General features: G+C 39.6%; 1 protein-coding gene across 1 annotated transcript; it reads right to left on the bottom strand.

Annotated features, from left to right (window-relative positions):
• Positions 1–980: 980 nt before the first annotated feature.
• Positions 981–23,678, bottom strand: tmem47 (transmembrane protein 47). The gene is made up of 3 exons (XM_086115814.1): positions 23,290–23,678; positions 16,110–16,250; positions 981–2,369 (listed from the first exon to the last, which is right to left on the bottom strand). The coding sequence occupies exons 1-3, from the start codon at positions 23,513–23,515 to the stop codon at positions 2,191–2,193; spliced, it is 546 nt and encodes a 181-aa protein (XP_085971940.1). The 5' UTR covers positions 23,516–23,678; the 3' UTR covers positions 981–2,190.
• Positions 23,679–24,229: the final 551 nt, after the last annotated feature.

The raw sequence follows: 24,229 nt of genomic DNA, 5'->3' as shown, positions 1-24,229 counted from the left end.
AGAGTGGTTGGAATGAGCGGCTGCACCTCCCACATGAGAAACACTTCACCTCCTGGCGCATGGTTATCGTCAGTCAGCCAGTCGACGATAACACAAGTAGGACTTGGGAGCACAACAGGAAGCTCACTCAAACAAGATGATATTTATGTTGCACGTAATCAACATTTCGCTCTTGGCATTGCCCCTTGTAATTCCTCATAGGAAAGCACAGTGAAGTACTAGCATCCCATTCCAAAGGTTAGTTTGCATCTCTGAGCCACTGGTGAGGGCCATTCACCCTTTCATGCACCCTGGAACCCGATAACATGATAAGCTGTCCACTGTTGTAACCGCTGTCCCTGAAAGACATGCAGTCACAAATGTTTTATTTTTAAATGACGGATCGTGACCTGCTTGGCAACAAAAAGAACCTTTATGGGATGGACTGCATCGACCATAGATTGATTTCCATGTGAATCAACAAAAATATAAGGGAATTTGTATCGTCTTTATATTGTATATATGAAATTGATCTCATGATTTAACATGCACAAAGAAAATCAGAAAAATACATTTTTAATGTCTTTATTTTTAATCTGTGCTGTCCAACAAAATGACATGTAACAACAACTTACGTCCGGTTGTGTTAAAAAAAATGTTCATAATGTTTGTCACTTCATTTTAACACATATCAGTGATCATTAATCCCCGTGGAAAGTGTCCCTTTGAAAGTACAGTTTTCCAGTTGACTGCTTTACTGTAATACACAAATCTTCATGCACTGAGCATTGCTCCGAGCATCTCATACAGAGGTGTGATACACAGGAGACAAATACAGTTCACTACAATGATCCTCTTTGACAAACACAGCACAAACTCAAGGAGGCATCACATGAGGAAGTGTGTAATTGGAAGATCCCGCACACATGATCATCTACCAACTTCCTTCCCACTGGTTCAGATTTTAAATTGTTCAAATACCCCCCCCCCCCCCCCCACCCACGTCACACGATGCTGCTGAGCAGTTAGTGAGAAGACCAAAAGGAATGTCGTATATCCTTGGGTGTTCCTTGTTTTTGTCTGAGGCTCCCTTTATTTGTGACATCCTCAGGATGTCATCTCAATAGGACATTTTTCCTTCCTGGAGCCATTTATCCCCTGATTGAGGAATGGGGTTGATTTTCTCCTGTTATTTTCCGTCTTGCTCTGATTGGTTGATTCAGTCCACCCATTCATCTTCACATGGGGTCAATGGATCCATCTGTTCTCCCTAGATTGCCTGCCTAATTCTACGACCTACTGGAGCTCCACTTAAAGGGGTAGCAAACATACACTTTGTCGACAAAAATAGCCACACACATGCACTTATTATTCAGTTCATCAGTCAGGAGTTGGACTCAGCTCCTTCAATCTGAATTCTTGATCTAAAAGACATTTTTGACAATTGCTTGCAGCATTGTGGGAAGGACCTTTCCTCTCCACAAAGATAAAAGTGGATCATATTGGCATGATAAACCGAAACCACAAATGTCTGACATCAAGCCACAAATGGATGAACGGACACACATCGTTATACCTGCAAAGTTGGTTTCTAATGGCCTATTTTATTCCTTTTTCACTTCCTGTTGGTGCACTGAACACATGGCCCAATACTTTTGTCTACATAGTATGTCTGAGTCAAGCTATCTGCCTCTAAATGTCACATTGTGGATTCCTTTCCCCCACCCGTTCATTCAAAATCCCAAAGATGTGTGCGTGCATATTGTTTGTCATAAAATTCTGCAGAGCTCCAGATTTCCTTTTTTTGTTTTTGTTAGGAGCAGAGTGACCCCTAATCTGAAGTTTTAGGGGTGTAAATAGAAATTTTAGTGGCGCACGTGAATTACAAAATGGCTTGCAAAGTAAATATTCGCACTTCTACTCATGTTTACTGATAAATAGGTGGACGTGTGGGGTAGAAATTTGCCAGCAACAAACCTATTCAAGATTTTTTTTTTAAATTATTGGTCATACGCGAGCGAATATATGAAAACTTTAGTTTCAGTGTCTTAAATTTTAGGGGCAAAACGCCACCAATTAGGGTCAATCTGGAGCTCTGGACTGTCTTTGAAATCATTTGTTTTTGCTGTTATTCTGCCCCGTGATCGTGCAGTGTGACCGAAAGTTCCAAGACTGTGTGATGTTCCTCTTCCTCTTCTTCTTTTTCATGATCTAATAGTAGTCTTCGTAGTTCTTGGAATTGAGGCAATAGAGGATGGCCCCACCAAAGGAGAAGATGGTGGATCCCCACCCCAGGCCGTACCCCCAGTTGAACTCGTGGTACACCCTCAGAGTGACTGCCTCAATGAACTTGATGGGGAACAAGACTAGGCTGCATGTCTGGAGGACCACTGAAAAGGAAAGTGGGAAAGTGCCATTGTTTACACGAAAACTCACAGGTCACGTCATTTAGACACACCATCACAATCTTACAATCTGGTATGACATTTGACTTGTACTTTACACAGGTACAGAGGCTAATAGTTGCACTAAGTAATTTTACCCTCCCGTTGTGCCCTAGGCGCAAACAAATAACATAGCAGTCAGCAAAGGCATCTGGCCCGGATTCGGCATGAAGCTGGCACAGCTGGCCTTGAGTCGGCACTGGCATAATGCATGTGGGCCGAACACGGCCCAGGAGTGGCAAAGGAGGCACTGGCTTGACTCTGGCAAACCAGATGAGGGCCAGTTGTGGAGTGAAGTATTTGGGCCAGAAATCAATTTACAACTCCGGCCCGTATATGGCCAGCCAGTATTGAGGCACCCTTAATTAAATGCAGTTTCAAATGTATTTTTTCAACACACAGCCTTGTTTTACAATTGCACACCGATGCGGAATTCCATTCATCACAGACACACACACACACACACACACACACACAAGGTTCAATCAGGCCCGCAGGATAATTTAAAAATGAAAAAAAAATGCATAAAAGTCACAGAAGTAATATTTTTAATAAGGTGCAATTCATTGAGTATCCTCTAGGGGACACTTGATCAGAGAAGAAAACAACGGCAGATTCAGTTCGTCACTGAGACAGACCCATGACAGCAGACACTATCAATAGCACTCTCACATTCACACATAATTTAGCACTCGCCTTAGTTTGTAAGGTGTAGGCAGGGATCACATTTAGATTTTATATGCACGTGTAAATGGTTTACAACTTACTTTCTTTAGAAATCTTGTTTAATCATAAAGTGCGTTACTATATTTTTCAATACCAATTACTTGTTAAAGTTTGTACAATCAGTGGGATCAGTTTCAATGCATATATGTGAATGATAAAAGTAAATTGCACATTTGTTGAAGGGAATGTAAGGTGCTTCATGAAATGTTTTATAAGATATACGTTCATTAAATGTCAACATTTTCCAAATGTTCTTGTGCTTCTTTATACCAAAACAAAGGAAAGACATATTGTTTTGGTTGTTCATAGCAAAGTATGGTATCATTTTAATGGTCCGGCCCATTTGACATCTACCGAGGCCGTATGTGGCCGACCATGTGAAAGGAGTTTGACACCAGTGATGTATAGTAAGGTGTTTTGAGCCAAAAAAAACCGACCATGTATAGTAAGGCGTTTTTAGACGAATAAAACGACCATGCATAGTAAGGCGTTTTTAGACGAAAAAAACGACCATGTATAGTAAGGCGTTTTTAGACGAATAAAACGACCATGCATAGTAAGGCGTTTTTAGACGAAAAAAACGACCATGTATAGTAAGGCTTTTTAACCCGAAAAAAATGACCATGTATAGTAAGGCAATTTTAGCCGAAAAAAACGACCATGTATATATAGTAAGGCATTTTTAGCTGAAAAAAATGACCATGTATAGTAAGGCGTTTTTAGCCGAAAAAAACGACCATGTATAGTAAGGCGTTTTTAGCCGAAAAAAACGACCATGTGTAGTAAGGCGTTTTTAGACGAAAAAAACAACCATGTATAGTAAGGTGTTTTAACCCGAAAAAAATTACCATGTATAGTAAGGCGTTTTTAGACGAATAAAATGACCATGTATAGTCAAGCGTTTTTAGCCGAATAAAACGACCATGAATAGTAAGGCGTTTTTAGCCGAATAAAACGACCATGTATAGTAAGGCGTTTTTAGCCGAAAAAAACGACCATGTATAGTAAGGCGTTTTAACCCGAAAAAAATGACCATGTATAGTAAAGCGTTTTTAGCCGAAAAAAACGACCATGTATAGTAAGGCGTTTTTAGACGAAAAAAATTACCATGTATAGTAAGGCGTTTTTAGACGAATAAAATGACCATGTATAGTAAAGCGTTTTTAGCCGAATAAAACGACCATGAATAGTAAGGCGTTTTTAGCCGAAAAAAATGACCATGTATAGTAAGGCGTTTTTAGCCGTAAAAAACGACCATGTATAGTAAGGCGTTTTTAGACGAAAAAAACGACCATGTATAGTAAGGCGTTTTAACCCGAAAAAAATTACCATGTATATAAGGCGTTTTTAGACGAATAAAACGACCATGTATAGTAAGGCGTTTTTAGCCGAAAAAAACGACCATGTATAGTAAGGCGTTTTAACCCGAAAAAAATGACCATGTATAGTAAAGCGTTTTTAGCAGAAAAAAACGACCATGTATAGTAAGGCATTTTTAGCCGAAAAAAACGACCATGTATAGTAAGGCGTTTTTAGACGAAAAAAACGACCATGTATAGTAAGGCGCTTTAACCCGAAAAAAATTACCATGTATAGTAAGGCGTTTTTAGACGAAAAAAAACGACCATGTATAGTAAGGCGTTTTTAGCTGAATAAAACGACCATGTAAAGTAAGGCTTTTTAACCTGAAAAAAATTACCATGTATAGTAAGGCGATTATAGCCGGAAAAAAACGACCATGTATAGTAAGGCATTTTTAGCTGAAAAAAACGACCATGTGTAGTAAGGCGTTTTTAGCCGAATAAAACGACCATGTATAGTAATCCGTTTTTAGACGAAAAAAACCACCATGTATAGTAAGGCATTTTTAGACGAAAAAAACGACCATGTATAGTAAGGCGTTTTTAGACGAAAAAAACGACCATGTATAGTAAGGCGTTTTAACCCGAAAAAAATGACCATGTATAGTAAGGCGTTTTTAAACGAATAAAACGACCATGTATAGTAAGGCGTTTTTAGCCAAAAAAAACGACCATGTATCGTAAGGCGTTTTTAGCTGAAAAAAAACGACCATGTATAGTAAGGCGTTTTTAGCCGAAAAAAACGACCATGTATAATAAGGCATTTTTAGACGAAAAAAACGACCATGTATAATAAGGCGTTTTAACCCGAAATAAATTACCATGTATAGTAAGGCGTTTTTAGCTGAAAAAAACGACCATGTATAGTAAGGCTTTTTAATCCGAAAAAAAATGATCATGTATAATAAGGCGATTTTAGCCGAAAAAAAACGACCATGTATAGTAAGGCGTTGTTAGCCGAAAAAAACGACCATGTATAGTAAGGCGTTTTTAGCTGAAAAAAACGACCGTGTATAGTAAGAAGTTTTTAGCCGAAAAAAACGACCATGTATAATAAGGCGTTTTTAGACGAAAAAAACGACCATATAAAGTAAGGCTTTTTAACCCGAAAAAAATTACCATGTATAGTAAGGTGATTTTAGCCAGGGAAAAGAAAACATGTATAGTAAGGCGTTTTTAGCCGAAAAAAACGACCATGTATAGGAAGGCGTCTTAACCGGAAAGAAATGACCATGTATAGTAAGGCGATTTTAGCCGAAAAAAACGACCATGTATAGTAAGGCGTTTTTAGACGAAAAAAACGACCATGTATAGTAAGGCTTTTTAACCCGAAAAAAATGACCATGTATAGTAAGGCAATTTTAGCCGAAAAAAACGACCATGTATATATAGTAAGGCATTTTTAGCTGAAAAAAATGACCATGTATAGTAAGGCGTTTTTAGCCGAATAAAACGACCATGTATAGTAAGGCGTTTTTAGCCGAAAAAAACGACCATGTATAGTAAGGCGTTTTTAGCCGAAAAAAACGACCATGTGTAGTAAGGCGTTTTTAGACGAAAAAAACAACCATGTATAGTAAGGTGTTTTAACCCGAAAAAAATTACCATGTATAGTAAGGCGTTTTTAGACGAATAAAATGACCATGTATAGTAAAGCGTTTTTAGCCGAATAAAACGACCATGAATAGTAAGGCGTTTTTAGCCGAATAAAACGACCATGTATAGTAAGGCGTTTTTAGCCGAAAAAAACGACCATGTATAGTAAGGCGTTTTAACCCGAAAAAAATGACCATGTATAGTAAAGCGTTTTTAGCCGAAAAAAACGACCATGTATAGTAAGGCGTTTTTAGACGAAAAAAATTACCATGTATAGTAAGGCGTTTTTAGACGAATAAAATGACCATGTATAGTAAAGCGTTTTTAGCCGAATAAAACGACCATGAATAGTAAGGCGTTTTTAGCCGAAAAAAATGACCATGTATAGTAAGGCGTTTTTAGCCGTAAAAAACGACCATGTATAGTAAGGCGTTTTTAGACGAAAAAAACGACCATGTATAGTAAGGCGTTTTAACCCGAAAAAAATTACCATGTATATAAGGCGTTTTTAGACGAATAAAACGACCATGTATAGTAAGGCGTTTTTAGCCGAAAAAAACGACCATGTATAGTAAGGCGTTTTAACCCGAAAAAAATGACCATGTATAGTAAAGCGTTTTTAGCAGAAAAAAACGACCATGTATAGTAAGGCATTTTTAGCCGAAAAAAACGACCATGTATAGTAAGGCGTTTTTAGACGAAAAAAACGACCATGTATAGTAAGGCGTTTTAACCCGAAAAAAATTACCATGTATAGTAAGGCGTTTTTAGACGAAAAAAAACGACCATGTATAGTAAGGCGTTTTTAGCTGAATAAAACGACCATGTAAAGTAAGGCTTTTTAACCTGAAAAAAATTACCATGTATAGTAAGGCGATTATAGCCGGAAAAAAACGACCATGTATAGTAAGGCATTTTTAGCTGAAAAAAACGACCATGTGTAGTAAGGCGTTTTTAGCCGAATAAAACGACCATGTATAGTAATCCGTTTTTAGACGAAAAAAACCACCATGTATAGTAAGGCATTTTTAGACGAAAAAAACGACCATGTATAGTAAGGCGTTTTAACCCGAAAAAAATGACCATGTATAGTAAGGCGTTTTTAAACGAATAAAACGACCATGTATAGTAAGGCGTTTTTAGACGAAAAAAACGACCATGTATAGTAAGGCGTTTTTAGCCGAAAAAAACGACCATGTATCGTAAGGCGTTTTTAGCTGAAAAAAAACCGACCATGTATAGTAAGGCGTTTTTAGCCGAAAAAAACGACCATGTATAATAAGGCATTTTTAGACGAAAAAAACGACCATGTATAATAAGGCGTTTTAACCCGAAATAAATTACCATGTATAGTAAGGCGTTTTTAGCTGAAAAAAACGACCATGTATAGTAAGGCTTTTTAATCCGAAAAAAAATGATCATGTATAATAAGGCGATTTTAGCCGAAAAAAAACGACCATGTATAGTAAGGCGTTGTTAGCCGAAAAAAACGACCATGTATAGTAAGGCGTTTTTAGCTGAAAAAAAACGACCGTGTATAGTAAGAAGTTTTTAGCCGAAAAAAACGACCATGTATAATAAGGCGTTTTTAGACGAAAAAAACGACCATATAAAGTAAGGCTTTTTAACCCGAAAAAAATTACCATGTATAGTAAGGTGATTTTAGCCAGGGAAAAGAAAACATGTATAGTAAGGCGTTTTTAGCCGAAAAAAACGACCATGTATAGGAAGGCGTCTTAACCGGAAAGAAATGACCATGTATAGTAAGGCGATTTTAGCCGAAAAAAACGACCATGTATAGGAAGGCGTCTTAACCGGAAAGAAATGACCATGTATAGTAAGGCGATTTTAGCCGAAAAAAACGACCATGTATAGTAAGGCGTTCTTAGCCGTAAAAAACGACCAGGTATAGTCAGGCGTTTTAACCCGAAAAAAATGACCATGTAAAGTAAGGCGAATTTAGCCCAAAAAAACGACCATGTATAGTAAGGCATTTTTAGCTGAAAGAAACGACCATGTATAGTAAGGTGTTTTTAGCCGAAAAAAACGACCATGTATAGTAAGGCGTTTTTAGGTGAAAAAAACGACCATGTATAGTAAGGCGTTTTTAGCCGAAATAAACGACCATGTATAGTAAGGCATTTTTAGCTGAAAAAAAATGACCATGTATAGTAAAGCGTTTTTAGACGAAAAAAAAGACCATGTATCGTAAGGCGTTATTAGCCGAAAAAAACGACCATGTATAGTAAGGCGTTTTTAGCTGAAAAAAACGACCATGTATAGTAAAGTGTTTTTAGATGAAAAAAACGACCATGTATAGTAAGGCGTTTTTAGTTGAAAAAAACAACCATGTATAGTAAGGCGTTTTAACCCGAAAAAAATGACCATGTATAGTAAGGCGTTTTTAGACGAAAAAAACGACCATGTATAGTAAGGCGTTTTTAGCCGAATAAAACGACCATGTATAGTAAGGCTTTTTAACCCGAAAAAAATGACCATGTATAGTAAGGCGATTTTAGCCGAAAAAAACGACCATGTATAGTAAGCCGTTTTTAGCTGAAAAAAAACGACCATGTATAGTCAGGCATTTTAACCCAAAGAAATGACCATGTCTAGTAAGGCGATTTTAGCCGAAAAAAACGACCATGTATAGTAAGGCGTTCTTAGCCGTAAAAAACGACCAGGTATAGTCAGGCGTTTTAACCCGAAAAAAACGACCATGTATAGTAAGGCGAATTTAGCCAAAAAAAACGACCATGTATAGTAAGGCATTTTTAGCTGAAAAAAACGACCATGTATGGTAGGGCGTTTTTAGCTGAAAAAAAACGACCATGTGTAGTAAGGCGTTTTTAGCCGAAAAAAACGACCATGTATAGTAAGGCGTTTTTAGCCGTAAAAAACGACCATGTATAGTCAGGCGTTTTTAGCCAGAAAAAAACGACCATGTATAATAAGGCGTTTTAACCCGAAAAAAATGACCATGTATAGTCAGGCGTTTTTAGCTGAAAAAAACGACCATGTATAGTAAGGCGTTTTTAGCCAAAAAAAACGACCATGTATCGTAAGGCGTTTTTAGCCGAAAAAAACGACCATGTATAGTAAGGCGTTTTTAGCCGAAAAAAAACACCATGTATAGTGAGGCGTTTTTAGCTGAAAAAAACGACCATGTATAGTAAGGCGTTTTTAGCTGAAAGAAACGACCATGTATAGTAAGGAGTTTTTAGCCGAAAAAAACGACCATGTATCGTAAGGCGTTTTTAGCCGAAAAAAAAGACAATGTATAGTAAGGCGTTTTTAGCTGAAAAAAACGACCATGTATAGTAAAGCGTTTTTAGACGAAAAAAACGACCATGTATAGTAAGGTGTTTTTAGTTGAAAAAAAACAACCATGCATAGGAAGGCGTTTTAACCCGAAAAAAAGTGACCATGTATAGTAAAGCGTTTTTAGCCGAAAAAAAACCTACCATGTATCGTAAGGCGTTTTTAGACGAATAAAACGACCATGTATAGTAAGCCGTTTTTAGACGAAAAAAACGACCATGTATAATAAGGTGTTTTAACCCGAAAAAATGACCATGTATAGGAAGGCGATTTTAGCCCAAAAAAACGACCACGTATAGTAAGGCATTTTTAGCCGAAAAAAAACGACCATGTATAGTAAGGCGTGTTAACCCGAAAAAAACAACCATGTATCGTAAGGCGTTTTTAGACAAAAAAAACGTCCATGTATAGTAAGGCGTTTTTAGCCGAAAAAAACAACCATGTATAGTAAGGCATTTTTAGCCGTAAAAAACGACCATGTATAGTCAGGCGTTTTAACCCGAAAAAAATGACCATGTATAGTAAGGCGTTTTTAGCTGAAAAAAAACGACTGTGTATAGTAATAAGTTTTTAGCCGAAAAAAACGACCATGTATAATAAGGCGTTTTTAGACGAAAAAAACGACCATATAAAGTAAGGCTTTTTAACCCGAAAAAAATTACCATGTATAGTAAGGTGATTTTAGCCAGGGAAAAAAAAACATGTAAAAAAAAACATATAGTAAGGTGTTTTTAGCAGAATAAAAGGCGTTTTAACCCGAAAAAAATGACCATGTATAGTAAGGCGAATTTAGCCCAAAAAAAAGGACCATGTATAGTAAGGCATTTTTAGCTGAAAGAAACGACCATGTATAGTAAGGCGTTTTTAGGTGAAAGAAACGACCATGTATAGTAAGGCGTTTTTAGCCGAAAAAAACGACCATGTATCGTGAGGCGTTTTAACCCGAAAAAAATGACCATGTATAGTAAGGCGTTTTTAGCCGTAAAAAACGACCATGTATAGTCAGGCGTTTTTAGCCGAAAAAAACGACCATGTATAATAAGGCGTTTTAACCCGAAAAAATTGACCATGTATAGTAAGGCGTTTTTAGTTGAAAAAAACGACCATATAAAGTAAGGCTTTTTAACCCGAAAAAAATTACCATGTATAGTAAGGCGTTTCTAGACGAATAAAACGACCATGTATAGTAAGGCGTTTTAACCCGAAAAAATGACCATGTATAGGAAGGCGATTTTAGCCAAAAAAAACGACCATGTATAGTCAGGCGTTTTTAGCCAGAAAAAAAACGACCATGTATAATAAGGCGTTTTAACCCGAAAAAAATGACCATGTATAGTCAGGCATTTTTAGCTGAAAAAAACGACCATGGGTATAATAAGGCGTTTTAACCCGAAAAAAATGACCATGTATAGGAAGGCGATTTTAGCCGGAAAAAAACACCATGTATTGTAAGGCGTTTTTAGACGAAAAAAATGACCATGTATAGTAAGGCGTTTTTAGCCGAAAAAAACGACCATGTATAGTAAGGCGTTTTTAGCCGAAAAAAACGACCATGTATCGTAAGGCGTTTTTAGCCGAAAAAAACGACCATGTATAGTAAGGCGTTTTTAGCCGAAAAAAAACACCATGTATAGTGAGGCGTTTTTAGCTGAAAAAAACGACCATGTACAGTAAAGCGTTTTTAGACGAAAAAAACGACCATGTATAGTAAAGCGTTTTTAGACGAAAAAAACGACCATGTATAGTAAGGAGTTTTTAGCCGAAGAAAACGACCATGTATCGTAAGGCGTTTTTAGACGAATAAAACAACCATGTATAGTAAGGAGTTTTTAGCCGAAAAAAACGACCATGTATCGTAAGGCGTTTTTAGCCGAAAAAAAAAAGACAATGTATAGTAAGGCGTTTTTAGCTGAAAAAAACGACCATGTATAGTAAAGCGTTTTTAGACGAAAAAAACGACCATGTATAGTAAGGTGTTTTTAGTTGAAAAAAAACAACCATGTATAGGAAGGCGTTTTAACCCGAAAAAAATGACCATGTATAGGAAGGCATTTTTAGACGAAAAAAACGACCATGTATAGTAAGGCGTTTCTAGACGAATAAAACGACCATGTATAGTAAGGCGTTTTTAGACGAAAAAAACGACCATGTATAGTAAGGCGTTTTTAGCCCTAAAAAACGACCATGTATAGTCAGGCGTTTTTAGCCAGAAAAAAACGACCATGTATAATAAGGCGTTTTAACCCGAAAAAAATGACCATGTATAGTCAGGCGTTTTTAGCTGAAAAAAACGACCATGGGTATAATAAGGCGTTTTAACCCGAAAAAAATGACCATGTATAGGAAGGCGATTTTAGCCGGAAAAAAACACCATCTATTGTAAGGCGTTTTTAGACGAAAAAAATGACCATGTATAGTAAGGCGTTTTTAGCCGAAAAAAACGACCATATATAGTAAGGCGTTTTTAGCCGAAAAAAACGACCATGTATAGTAAGCCGTTTTTAGCCGAAAAAAAACACCATGTATAGTGAGGCGTTTTTAGCTGAAAAAAACGACCATGTATAGTAAGGCGTTTTTAGCCGAAAAAAACGACCATGTATCGTAAGGCGTTTTTAGACGAATAAAACGACCATGTATAGTAAGGAGTTTTTAGCCGAAAAAAACGACCATGTATCGTAAGGCGTTTTTAGCCGAAAAAAAAAGACAATGTATAGTAAGGCGTTTTTAGCTGAAAAAAACGACCATGTATAGTAAAGCGTTTTTAGACGAAAAAAACGACCATGTATAGTAAGGTGTTTTTATTTGAAAAAAAACAACCATGTATAGGAAGGCGTTTTAACCCGAAAAAAATGACCATGTATAGTCAAGCGTAGGCGGCCCGGTAGTCCAGTGGTTAGCACGTCGGCTTCACAGTGCGGAGGTACCGGGTTCGATTCCAGCTCCGGCCTCCCTGTGTGGAGTTTGCATGTTCTCCCCGGGCCTGCGTGGGTTTTCTCCGGGTGCTCCGGTTTCCTCCCACATTCCAAAAATATGCATGGCAGGCTGATTGGACGCTCTAAATTGTCCCTAGGTGTGAGTGTGGGCGTGGATGGTTGTTCGTCTCTGTGTGCCCTGTGATTGGCTGGCAACTGATTCAGGGTGTCCCCCGCCTACTGCCCGGAGACGGCTGGGATGGGCTCCAGCACCCCCTGCGACCCTAGTGAGGATCAAGCGGTTCGGAAAATGGATGGATGGATGGATAGTCAAGCGTTTTTAGCCGAAAAAAACGACCATGTATAGTAAGGCGTTTTAACCCGAAAAAAACAACCATGTATCGTAAGGCGTTTTTAGACAAAAAAAACGACCATGTAAGCCGTTTTTAGACGAAAAAAACGACCATGTATAGTAAGGTGTTTTTAGCAGAATAAAACGACCATGTATAATAAGGCGTTTTAACCCGAAAAAATGACCATGTATAGGAAGGCGATTTTAGCCAAAAAAAACGACCACGTATAGTAAGGCATTTTTAGCTGAAAAAAACGACCATGTATAGTAAGGCGTTTTTAGCTGAAAAAAACGACCATGTATAGTCAGGCGTTTTTAGCTGAAAAAAACGACCATGTATAGTCAGGCGTTTTTAGCTGAAAAAAACGACCATGGGTATAATAAGGCGTGTTAACCCGAAAAAAACAACCATGTATCGTAAGGCGTTTTTAGACAAAAAAAACGTCCATGTATAGTAAGGCGTTTTTAGCCGAAAAAAACGTCCATGTATAGTAAGGCGTTTTTAGCCGAAAAAAAACGACCATGTATAGTAAGGCGTTTTTAGCCGAAAAAAACAACCATGTATAGTAAGGCATTTTTAGCCGTAAAAAACGACCATGTATAGTCAGGCGTTTTAACCCGAAAAAAATGACCATGTATAGTAAGGCGAATTTAGCCCAAAAAAAAGGACCATGTATAGTAAGGCATTTTTAGCTGAAAGAAACGACCATGTATAGTAAGGCGTTTTTAGGTGAAAGAAACGACCATGTATAGTAAGGCGTTTTTAGGTGAAAGAAACGACCATGTATCGTGAGGCGTTTTTAGCTGAAAAAAAATGACCATGTATAGTAAGGCGTTTTTCGTCGTAAAAACGACCATGTAGAGTAAGGCGTTTTTTGCCGAAAAAAACGATCATGTATAGCAAGCCGTTTTTAGCCCCCCAAAAAACGACCATCTATTGTAAGGCATTTTTGGCCGAAAAAAAAACGACCATGTATAGTAAGGCGTTTTTAGCCCAAAAAAACGACCATGTATAGCCAGGCGTTTTTTTTTTGAAAAAAAAAGGACCATAAATAGTAAGACGTTTTTAGCCGAAAAAAAGGACCATGTATAGTAAGGCGTTTTTAGCCGAAAAAAAGGACCATGAATAGTAAGGCGTTTTTAGCCCAAAAAAACGATCATGTATAGCAAGGCGTTTTAATCCGAAAAAAATCACCATGTATAGTAAGGCGATTTTAGCCGAAAAAAAATGACCATGTCTAGTAAGGCGTCTTAACCCGAAAGAAATGACCATGTATAGTAAGGCGTTTTTAGCTGAAAAAAACGACCATGTATAGTAAGGCGTCTTAACCCGAAAAAAACGACCATGTGTAGTAAGGCGTCTTAACCCGAAAGAAATGACCATGTCTAGTAAGGCGTTTTTAGCCAAAAAAAAAGACCATGTATAGTAAGGCGTTTTTAGCCGAAAAAACAACCATGTATATAGTAAGGCTTTTTTAGCCGAAAAAAACGACCACACATAGTAAGGCGTTTTTAGCCGAAAAAAAAGACCATGTATAGTAAGGCGTTTTTAGCCGAAAAAAACCCGACCATGTCTAGTAAGCCGTTTTTAGACGAAAAAAAACGACCATATATAGAAAGGTGTTTTGAGCCGAAAAAAATGACCATGAAAAGTAAGGCGTTTTAACTAAAAACAAACGACCATGTACAGTAAGGTGTTTTTAGCCAAAAAAAAACGACCATGTAGAGTAAGGCATTTTTAGCCGAACAAATGACCATGTATAGTCAGGCTTTTTAACCCGAAAAAAACAACCATGTAGAGTAAGGCATTTTTAGCCGAAAAAAACGACCATGTATAAATAGTAAGGTGTTTTAACCCAAAAAGTGTATAGTAAGGTGTTTATGACAAACATATTTTTATAACAGTCGTTTTTGAAACTTTTTTTTAAAAATGTGGGTCAAATATGGCTCATGAAAGATGTGGCTTAGTTGAGGTTGAATTCAGGCTGATATCAGGAACCTGTTCTGGCCCAGCGCTGGGCCGGAGTAGGGCCAGATATGGTTTTACAATGCGGCTCAGATCTGGGCCGAATGCGGCCCACATCATGGATGCCAGACGTGGGCCACTGCAGGACCGTCATTCATTGAGGTATTTGGGCCGAGTGTACGTGCCATGTCTGCCCCAGATGTGGGCCAATTTTGCTGACTGGGATGTTCATCCATCCATCCATCCATTTTCCAAACCGCTTAATCCTCACTAGGGTCGCGGGGGGTGCTGGAGCCTATCCCAGCCGTCTTCGGGCAGTAGGCAGGGGACACCCTGAACCGGTTGCCAGCCAATCGCAGGGCAAACAGAGACGAACAACCATGCACACTCACACTCACACCTAGGGACAATTTTTAGCGTGTTCAATCAGCCTGCCATGCATGTTTTTGGAACGTGGGAGGAAACCTGAGTACCCGGAGAAAACCTACGCAGGCCCAGGGAGAACATGCAAACTCCACACAGCGAGGCCAGAGCTGGAATCGAACCCGGTACCTCTGCACTGTGAAGTCGACGTGCTATCCACTGGACTACCGGGCCGCTGGGATGTTCATGGCTGGCTTTAATCATCAGAAACCTCCAAGTTCCCTCTTCTTCACAGTGGTGAACTGTGATCGCCCTGGCTGACATTACATCATCCTAAAGTGGAGGTCTGCTTGCAGTTCTTTTTAAATGTACTTTGCATGCTTTGATCTTAGGCATGGACTCCAGACAGCCTATATTTCTGCTTTCACAACGTCCAAGATTCTCCTGTGCTGAATTTAAATTGAGTGAGTGGAGCCGCTTTCATTGGCCGGACAGTAAGTCTGCTGTGTTCACTCCCACAACGGAGCAAACTGCCTTTTTTTTTTTTTTTTTACCTGCGCCTGTCTACAAAAAAATAACAAAAGTAAGAAAATTCCACGAGTGAGCACAATTAGACTGCACTTTGCATTGTACACAAAAATAGTGCTCAGGAAGGTCAGGATACAATCCTACAACCTCCGAACTGTGAGGCGACCAACATGCCACGATAAATTAATTTTTTTCTTTGGAATGAATTAATTGCTTCATTTTTGGCACAAAATAACCCTCCATAATTCAAAGTTGTTTCTAATGTAATGGGGTTTGTTCTACAGTGTCATAAGATAGTCTATATGGTCTCAAAATACCTTTCTGTATAATGTTACTACTACAAAAATCAGTCTTTGAGAGCGTCAATCAAAACAGTGCGTCATTATCTATTTCTTCATTTTTTTGGAGGCTTCTGTAGTAGTCGATTGCCTGACAATTTGTTAAGTATACCTGAATAAGTGTCCTGATAGAATGATGAAAATGAAAGACAATCAACACAAATTAAGGGACTTTTTGTCGTGCTTCTTTTTCCAGCTGGGACATCTCATATGAGTTGTGTACCTGCAGAGAAGAGCATGATGGCCACGGGCTTGTAGCAGCGACTTCTAGAACTGCAGCACAGGGACACGAGGGCCACAAGAATGGATAGCAGGGTTAGCGCGGCCCCTCCCAGCAGCAGGGCCAACGTGGCGATCTGCCAGTCTGCCCGGTGACAGAGAGAAATGGCTTTGTAACATTTCGAAGCGAAAATGTGAACATGAACATGTTGCTTTCGCTACAATGCAGGAAGCCAATATGTGCAGCAAAGACAGCGAAACAAAGCACAGCTTTGAGGTGACTCAGATGATGAGTATCTATCCCACTTCACAGATGCCAGCTCAGCAGCATTCTCGCCATTTCAATCAGGGAGAGAAAGAAAACCTGACATCCCACCTCCACTTCCTGTCCTGACTGGAAAGCGAAATCCAAATGGGAAGCCACGCAGCCGGATATGGCGCGATGAGGTCGCTCGCTCATATTCTGCCGGTCAGAGGTACTCTCAGAGCCAGGACAGAGCATGTCTGTATAAATGGTGAATGTTGGGATACTCGACACAAACTTTTCATGCAAAGTTGTGTCATTATCCATTTCATGATCCAAATACACATCGTGCACTATCCCAGTTGGCTGGGTTCTGCGTAAAAAGCAAAGGTGGCTTCTTGCCCGAGGACTAATGACCGGAGAGCGAGAAAGGACAAAATTCTGAGTTTGCTCATTGGAGATGTTTTCTTCAAGCCACCTTCACTTGCTGCTTGTTGGTCTTCAATAACATGTTTTGCATTCAAAACGTCCCCAGTGCTTGTTTGTGGGAGGTGCTTCCTCCGCTTTTGTCTTCAGAGTGAAAAGCATGCTCTAGTGGTTTGGGATCAGGTGATGACCTTTGCCACGGGGTGAATATTCACAGTTCTTTGTCCCCGCAGTTGAGATCAGGTAACTAACTACCTTCGCTACTTTGTAACCACCCAATGATTTGCCCTCAAAAATCTCTCAGCGCTTGTTTATGGGTCTCACTGCCTTCAAATGTGCCTTCAATTAAAGAAAAGCAGAAAAGCATGCTGTCTGACTTGAAACCAGGCCACTGACCCTTTATTTGCCTTTGTGAAACACTGCACAGTTTTACTTTGATTAGGCTTGCAAAGGGGTTAACATTATCCAGTTCATTTGTGGGAAGCATTCAAATGTTTTTTCCATTCACGAGGGCCACGTTTGTTTCGTCTGGCCTTCCTTTCTCTGGTTTAATTGCTTGATTTAATATGCTGTTTGTTTGGGACTGAGGGATTGCACGTTGCATAAATATAGTTCTCACCAAGATCAGGCTGAACTTTTTTTTTTCACACCAAATCCCTAATATAGACAAGTTTGCAAAATCTTCTCATACATTAAGGTGATACCCGCAGAACCTCTTAGGGAGCTCTTCATTTAATAACATGTATGTCCTAATAATTTGGTTGTACGAGCATGGCAAAATATTAGAAACACATCTCACGACTGAAGCTGCACAGCGCATGCAGCCCTTGTGTTGAATCGTGTTTCACAGTGCTGGCGCTCCCAATGCTTTGGCCACAAAGTGCGTATAGCATGTTGGCTATGTATAGCGGCAAAGTGTCGACGAGGTGCTGCTTTACAGGCCTAATTATCCATGGCTTGTTAACTGTTGAGATGTAGAGGAAGTCACCGATAATGGCCTTGGTCTGCACTGCAGAAAGAGGAGAGCTGTAAACAGGTGCAGGAAGCCATTTCAAGAAAAGTGTCTTGAAAGAAATAAAGCTCATGAAAGACTTGAATCAACTTCAATTGATTGTTATGGAGGCCATGGAGTTGTTCCAAAGAATATATCCGTTCTTTTCAGGCAGAAAATGATTAAAACCTCCACCGGCAAATTGAGGGAACGTAAGCTGCTTAAAGTGGAGTTCCCAAGTCTTGTCGGAGAGAAACCGGGGGGGCCAAGCATCTGAAATATAAACAAACATGAACCACTTTTGACCAAATATGGTTCAGCATTTAATGTTTATAATTGGCCCTGTCACCACAGGATGTTAAGTGTAAGCCCACAAAAAGCAGAGCACTCCTTCCCTCCGGTTTACAATAACATGAGCCCCCCATTACAGAGGGACCTACCCTGTCACTGTGAAGTCTAAGTGGCTCGACCCTGTGGTGTTATGACCCGTCAATGGTGAAAGACACTGAATTGTATAAATATTGTTTCGGAATTGTGGAATAATCCGTTTTCATCCACAAGCCCTGGCTTCCTATTTATGGTTTGTAGTTATCGATTCTATTCCATTTAAAAGTGCCCTCGGCTCCCTTGAAAGGTGCTGTACAAAGCCAAGTTATTATTACACTATAACTCTGCCAACAATGCCAACGGTAGACTGTGGGTCCTCAGAAAGTGCATGGTTTGGGAGGACTCTCGCGGTAAAAATTCCGATGACAATATGATACGGAATTAAAAAATCCATCCATCTCTTTTCTATCTTGCCTGCCCTCATTACAGTAAGCTGGAGCCTCTCCCAAGTGACTTTGTTTGATGGACTGGTCACTAGCCAAACGCAGCAAAAAAAATGGATAAAATAAAAGAAGAAAATCAGAAACGGGAAGACAAGCAGGAATGACAAGCCGGTTGAGTTCCCTCACTTCCCTATCTGTATTTTTCTAGTGTACTGTATATTGTTTTTTTAATTCGATGTGTGTACCCTTTCACACAGGTATCACTGCTGTTAACGTAGACAAGTGAGCGGTACTTATTGAAAGGTTTTACACTTACTTGTATTGAGGATCTATGGTGCTATAGTCTATTGCTAACTGACGTTAGCACAATAGGACAGTTATAATGACAGAAATAGTTGTAGGTTAAAAACACTTCTCGGCCATGAATATGAAACAACCACATGAAAACTGGAACAGTAAGTGGTAACTGGGTGTGCCTCTGTGTGCCACGTGATTATTCCACTGTGAGAACTAGTTCATTGCACCTTGTTCAGAATCTGGCAGTGTCATATGACAGGATCCTCGTAAAACGAGAACCCCCTCAAATCCCATTAACCTTCTTTTTGCACTTACTGTATGTGACATTTAACGACACTATAATATTGCTTAAAACATAACCTGCATAAAATGAACCTCCAGCTCTAGGGCCGACAAAACAGGATGAATGAGGATTTTGCATTCACTAATCGTCAGCGAAATCTAGGCAAATGGAAAATGAATGACCTGAACTTGGGGCTTTGAAATGTGAATGGTATAGTGATCAAAACGACTATAATCATAAATTGTGCAAAAAGAAAATAAATAAATACATTTCATCCGCGATATAGAGGGACCTTGAACCCGGAACCAGCGATGGACCAGGATTTACTGCATGGCTGGAAAGTGTCACTTTTCCGCTTCCGGCCACATGTCCCAATACTTTGGCATATCTCAAGCATTCTCCTCTCTGGGTCAATTTGGTGCCTACAGCTCCATCATGTCTCCAAACTGCAGCGTCAAGCAAAAGTCTTATCAGCGCGCAGGATGCTCTCATTTCACATTTGGAACAGACTCACACAGCAAGAGCTCGAGCGCTTAAAGGCTTGACAAGCGAGAAAGTGCCAAACCATTAATCTATAGCTGGTCTGATGACAGATGGAAAAGGAGATACCCAACTCAAGAGCCAATCTGAACATTGAGTTATAGGGAAAATAAAGCCCTCTTGGGCACCAATTTAGTTTAGGTTTTTTTTTTTTTTTGCACACAAAAAAAAAGGCCCAAGATGTGTGTCATTGAAGAGCCTTAAGTCTAACTGTCATGCACATGCACACCCCCCCCCCCCACACACACACGCGCGCGCGTACGCACACATAAACACACACACACCTATGTCGCGTAATAAACAGGAAGTTGGTCAATTAAGCATAGCAGCCCACATCGAACCCTTAACCCTTCTGGATAGCTGAGATAACACACCCTGTAACCTGATAAAACGATAAGTTGTCCACTGTCATAACCGATGTCCCTGAAAGGGTTAAAAATACAGAACCAAAAGCACCAACAATGACACGACGGACCAGCTCGCACATCGTCTCCACATTCATCTGCACATGTCACACTCGCTTGATAAACACACACACACGCACGCACACACACACACACACACACACACACACACACAGACACACACACACACACACACACGGCCTCGACTCTCTTACATGCGCATCACACATTCCTCCTTGTGTCAAAAGCAGGCGTGGGCAAACTTTAAGTGCTCGAGGGGGCCACACTTCAATTTTAGATGGGCAAATTCATTCACATACTGTATATAGTATATAATAACTATTAGAGGCCTGCCATTGGCTGGCAACCGGTTCAGGGTGTCCCCCGCCGACTGCCCGAAGAGAGCTGGGATAGGCTCCAGCACGCCCCCGCGACCCTTGTGAGGATAAAGCGGATCAGAAAATGGATGGACGGAATTATTCGCGGTGCAACAATACATTAAAGTCTAATATCGGTTTAGGTTGTGTTTCTTGGAGGCTTTGGCTCCATATATTTTCAGTGCAAAAAACAATGATTGATATTTGTTTATTGTGAAAAGATGAGAAGGAAACGGCAGATTTTTTTTTAAATAACTGGAAGGACCCATCTCGGTGAGAGACTTATAAATGACAATACAATAAATAAAAGCACTAACAATAAAGACATCTTAATTTTGTAAACAATTAAGGCACTGAAATCACTCAGGAGCAGATCTGACCAACGAGAACTGAGTTTTATCTATATATTTTTTCTTCCCACAGATTACTGTCTCATGTGCTACTGTAAGGTCATAGTGACAGTTTTAACTAATATGACAAAAAAAAAAAGTTTTTGTTGGGGGGGACTTGTAAACTCAAATTTCTAAATTTTAGCTTCAAAAAAACATTTAAAAAAGGCTAAATGAATGCAACACATATAATAGGACTCTTGATAACTTTAATATTTGGTGGGCCGGTATGAAGATCAGAGCAAGCTGTATCGTCTATAAATAGGATCTTTTACTTTTTGTGAACACTTGAGAATAAAAAGTCCCCTCTGCTTTTTGCTAAATACTCGGGATTGAAGCTTTAAACCGCTGAGTGGGCAGCCAGTGTCTCAAAGTAACAGGATTTATTGAATGCCCAAAGCGTGACACCGAGGGGCGAATATTGGTGGGACATGAGGGACTGTCGAGTCCGATTACTGGACTAGGATTCAAATCAATAATCCACCCAAACTCGGGCGCGCGGAGGAAATGGCTGGTTGAGTGTTTGTTGTTGGTATGCCGACGGAAAGGCTACATATCTTTAAGTGGGCACCACAGTGTACTTTTTGTCTACACCGGAGGAGAGAAAGAAAGTGGCCTGCGTGACCCTCTGTTAGTCAACTCTTAAACAGGAAGACAACAGTTTGTCAGGCGAACAAAATCATTGTTCACGGCTCGCCGCTAAAGTCCAAACCTAGGCAAAAACACTGGAAATGAGAGGACTGCCAGATGAGTTTGGAAGCAGTACAACCTTCAGGGTCGAGAACACAATGAATTTCCGAACACTGGCCATTTGTTTAGATTTCCAAAATTTCCCGAGAAGAAAGAATGTCAAACTAGAAATGATGAATGCCGCGGCGGTCTAACTGTCATCAGAAAAGCCTGCACCGCGTAAGAAACATTTCAACATTATTCATACAAGTCTAAGAAATAGGTCATCACTATTTAATAAAATGAAATTGAATTAGTATAAATAAAGGAGATTTCATAATTCATGCAGGGTTTATATAAAAGACATTTTGTGCAAAATAAATTTGACATGCAATCAAATTAATGATTTACAAGAGTAGGTATTTTTTTAATTGTCATTACTTTAATAAAGTGTACAATATTCAATAAAAAAAATACATCCACATATCCTAAAATATTTTTATATTGAACTCATTCGCATATTTAAAAACAAATTCATTATTTCTTGAAACACTATGATTAAAAAAAACAAACCAAAAGACTATTTGAAATCTGACCTAACATTTTGGAATGTGGGACGAAACCCGAATAGCAAAAACTTGAAGAAGATGCAAACCTCACACAGGATGACCGGACTCGAGATTCGAACTGTGAGGCACACTTTCTAACAAATGGGGTGGAAGCAACTTTCCATTTTCCTTTTCTATTGATCTTGACGATTTATCATCCCTTTCCCCATATGATGAGCAGCCAGAAAAGAATCACATGCACCACTTTCCAATGTGGCATCAAGGAGCAGTTCTTCTTCTATGGTCGTCGTCATCATCACATCATCATCATATTTTTCCTCTTTTCCATCACTGGTACGTACACCACACTTTTCCTAAAGCATTTCTTGATGCTTTTCAAAGTTCAATTTTTCGGTCAACATGCAACATACTGTAAATTTAACAGAAAACAAAATTACAACATTATTTGCAACAAAATAAGAAAACACAGACACAACCTGCCTATCGGGAATTGCTACATTGTTGCTACATCAATTGATTTCAAGTGTAATGATCGAGCCACCCTACACACCAGATACATTTTTGATACAAGGAGCATTATAATCTGCTATCATGACATTCCTCCGTGCATTGCATTTCAAGTGACAACTCCATATCGTGGCTTCGTTCACAGAGGGGAAATTGGCATTTCTAGAGCGCTGCACTTGTTTCCCAGGTTACTAATCTCCAGGCATCTGGATCTCTGGGGGGAGACCTCAGACGCGGAGTTGCCCTCGCTTGTGGGCCAATGAGGAGACACACAAAAGGCTCATTTTGTGAGTAACAAAAGGCCAAATGAAACCCCAGCTGGAGCTTTACTTGGCCCCAATGAATTCCCACATCATTCCCAAGATAAATATTGAACAAAAAGTTTAGAACACATTTAAATCCAAAGTTGTCCCACTCACCAGACTTTGATTTCGACCTAAAAAAAAAAGGCAAGTATATTTCCCACGTGAGCTGCCTATCGTGCACTCTTCTCTTTCATGTGCAAACGTTTTAAATTAACTCGCAAATGATTTCAAGTCATTTACAAGTCTCTCGTGACCGATCTTCCATAATTGTCACCACCAGAAAACCATCTGCACATTTTCTAGCAGAGTCTCTTTGTTATCCTTGCACCCTTCCCGTCATTTAAATATGAATACAGCCTTGATTTGACTTTCTAATACAACAATACCGAAAGTACTTTCAATGCGCCGCTCACCCGTAGCCAACGTGCTGTTGCAGGACCACTCCGCCGAGCTAACGGGCTTCCAGCAGGACTCCCACAAGGACATGTAGTACTGGTCGTCCGCCGTGACCCACGCCGGGCTCAGAACGGCTCCCACGTCCAGGCACAGGGCGAGGAAGACGCAAAGCAGCCCCACCAACTTCAGGGGCGTCAACGCCGACACGTGCACCTCCTCTGTCCCGCTCACGGATGAAGACATCACTAAGGTGTTTTAGTCATTCAAAAAGAGCATGGGAGTGCTCGTTGTGTTGACTTGGAAAACATATACGAGTTCAAGTCGTGGTATTCTGCCGTCAAAACAACGTGTTATGGTCGTTGGAATCGGGAGATGCCCAGTGTCTAGCCCGACTCCGGAACGCGCTTACCACTTCTGCTCTTGACTGAAGAGAGCAAAAGCGCTGAAATAAAATGCGGAGTCGCGCACTGCCCCGCTAGGTCCTAGCGCCCACTTGATACAATGGATATAAAAAGTCTGCACACCCCTGATTTTGTGAAATAAAAATGCAAGTGAGATCAATCATTTCAAAAGTTTTTCCATCGTTAAAAACTATGTAAAACAACGATGGATATGTTTTTTTTTTAATATTGACGAGGAACGACGTTCATTCCAAAAATAAGTTTTGAAGTACTGTAGTTTGAATGGAAAATGAACTTTCCCAACACTGGTAACATTACACAAGCAAGTAAATCTTTCTTCTGCCTATTTCTGAAAATGTGTCTGTGAGCAAGCCATTCTTCATTTTAAATACCAGTGGGGCAATTTGCATAATAAGCGCCCCTTGACCAAAAGAATAAAGTTTGAGGTGTTTTTATTTCTGGCAAATTTGACCCAGGCAGAATATAAGCATTAACATTTGCCTTTCTTGGTTCACTGTTTTCTTAGCAGACTTGGGATGAAAAATCATCTTAACAC

The sequence above is a fragment of the Hippocampus guttulatus genome, chromosome 7 (assembly GCF_054856545.1).
Source record: "Hippocampus guttulatus isolate MCC_2025c chromosome 7, RoL_Hgut_1.0, whole genome shotgun sequence".
Lineage (NCBI taxonomy): Eukaryota > Metazoa > Chordata > Actinopteri > Syngnathiformes > Syngnathidae > Hippocampus > Hippocampus guttulatus.
The sequence above is the reverse complement of the archived record's forward strand: the minus strand, read 5'-3'. Positions and strand labels throughout refer to the sequence as shown.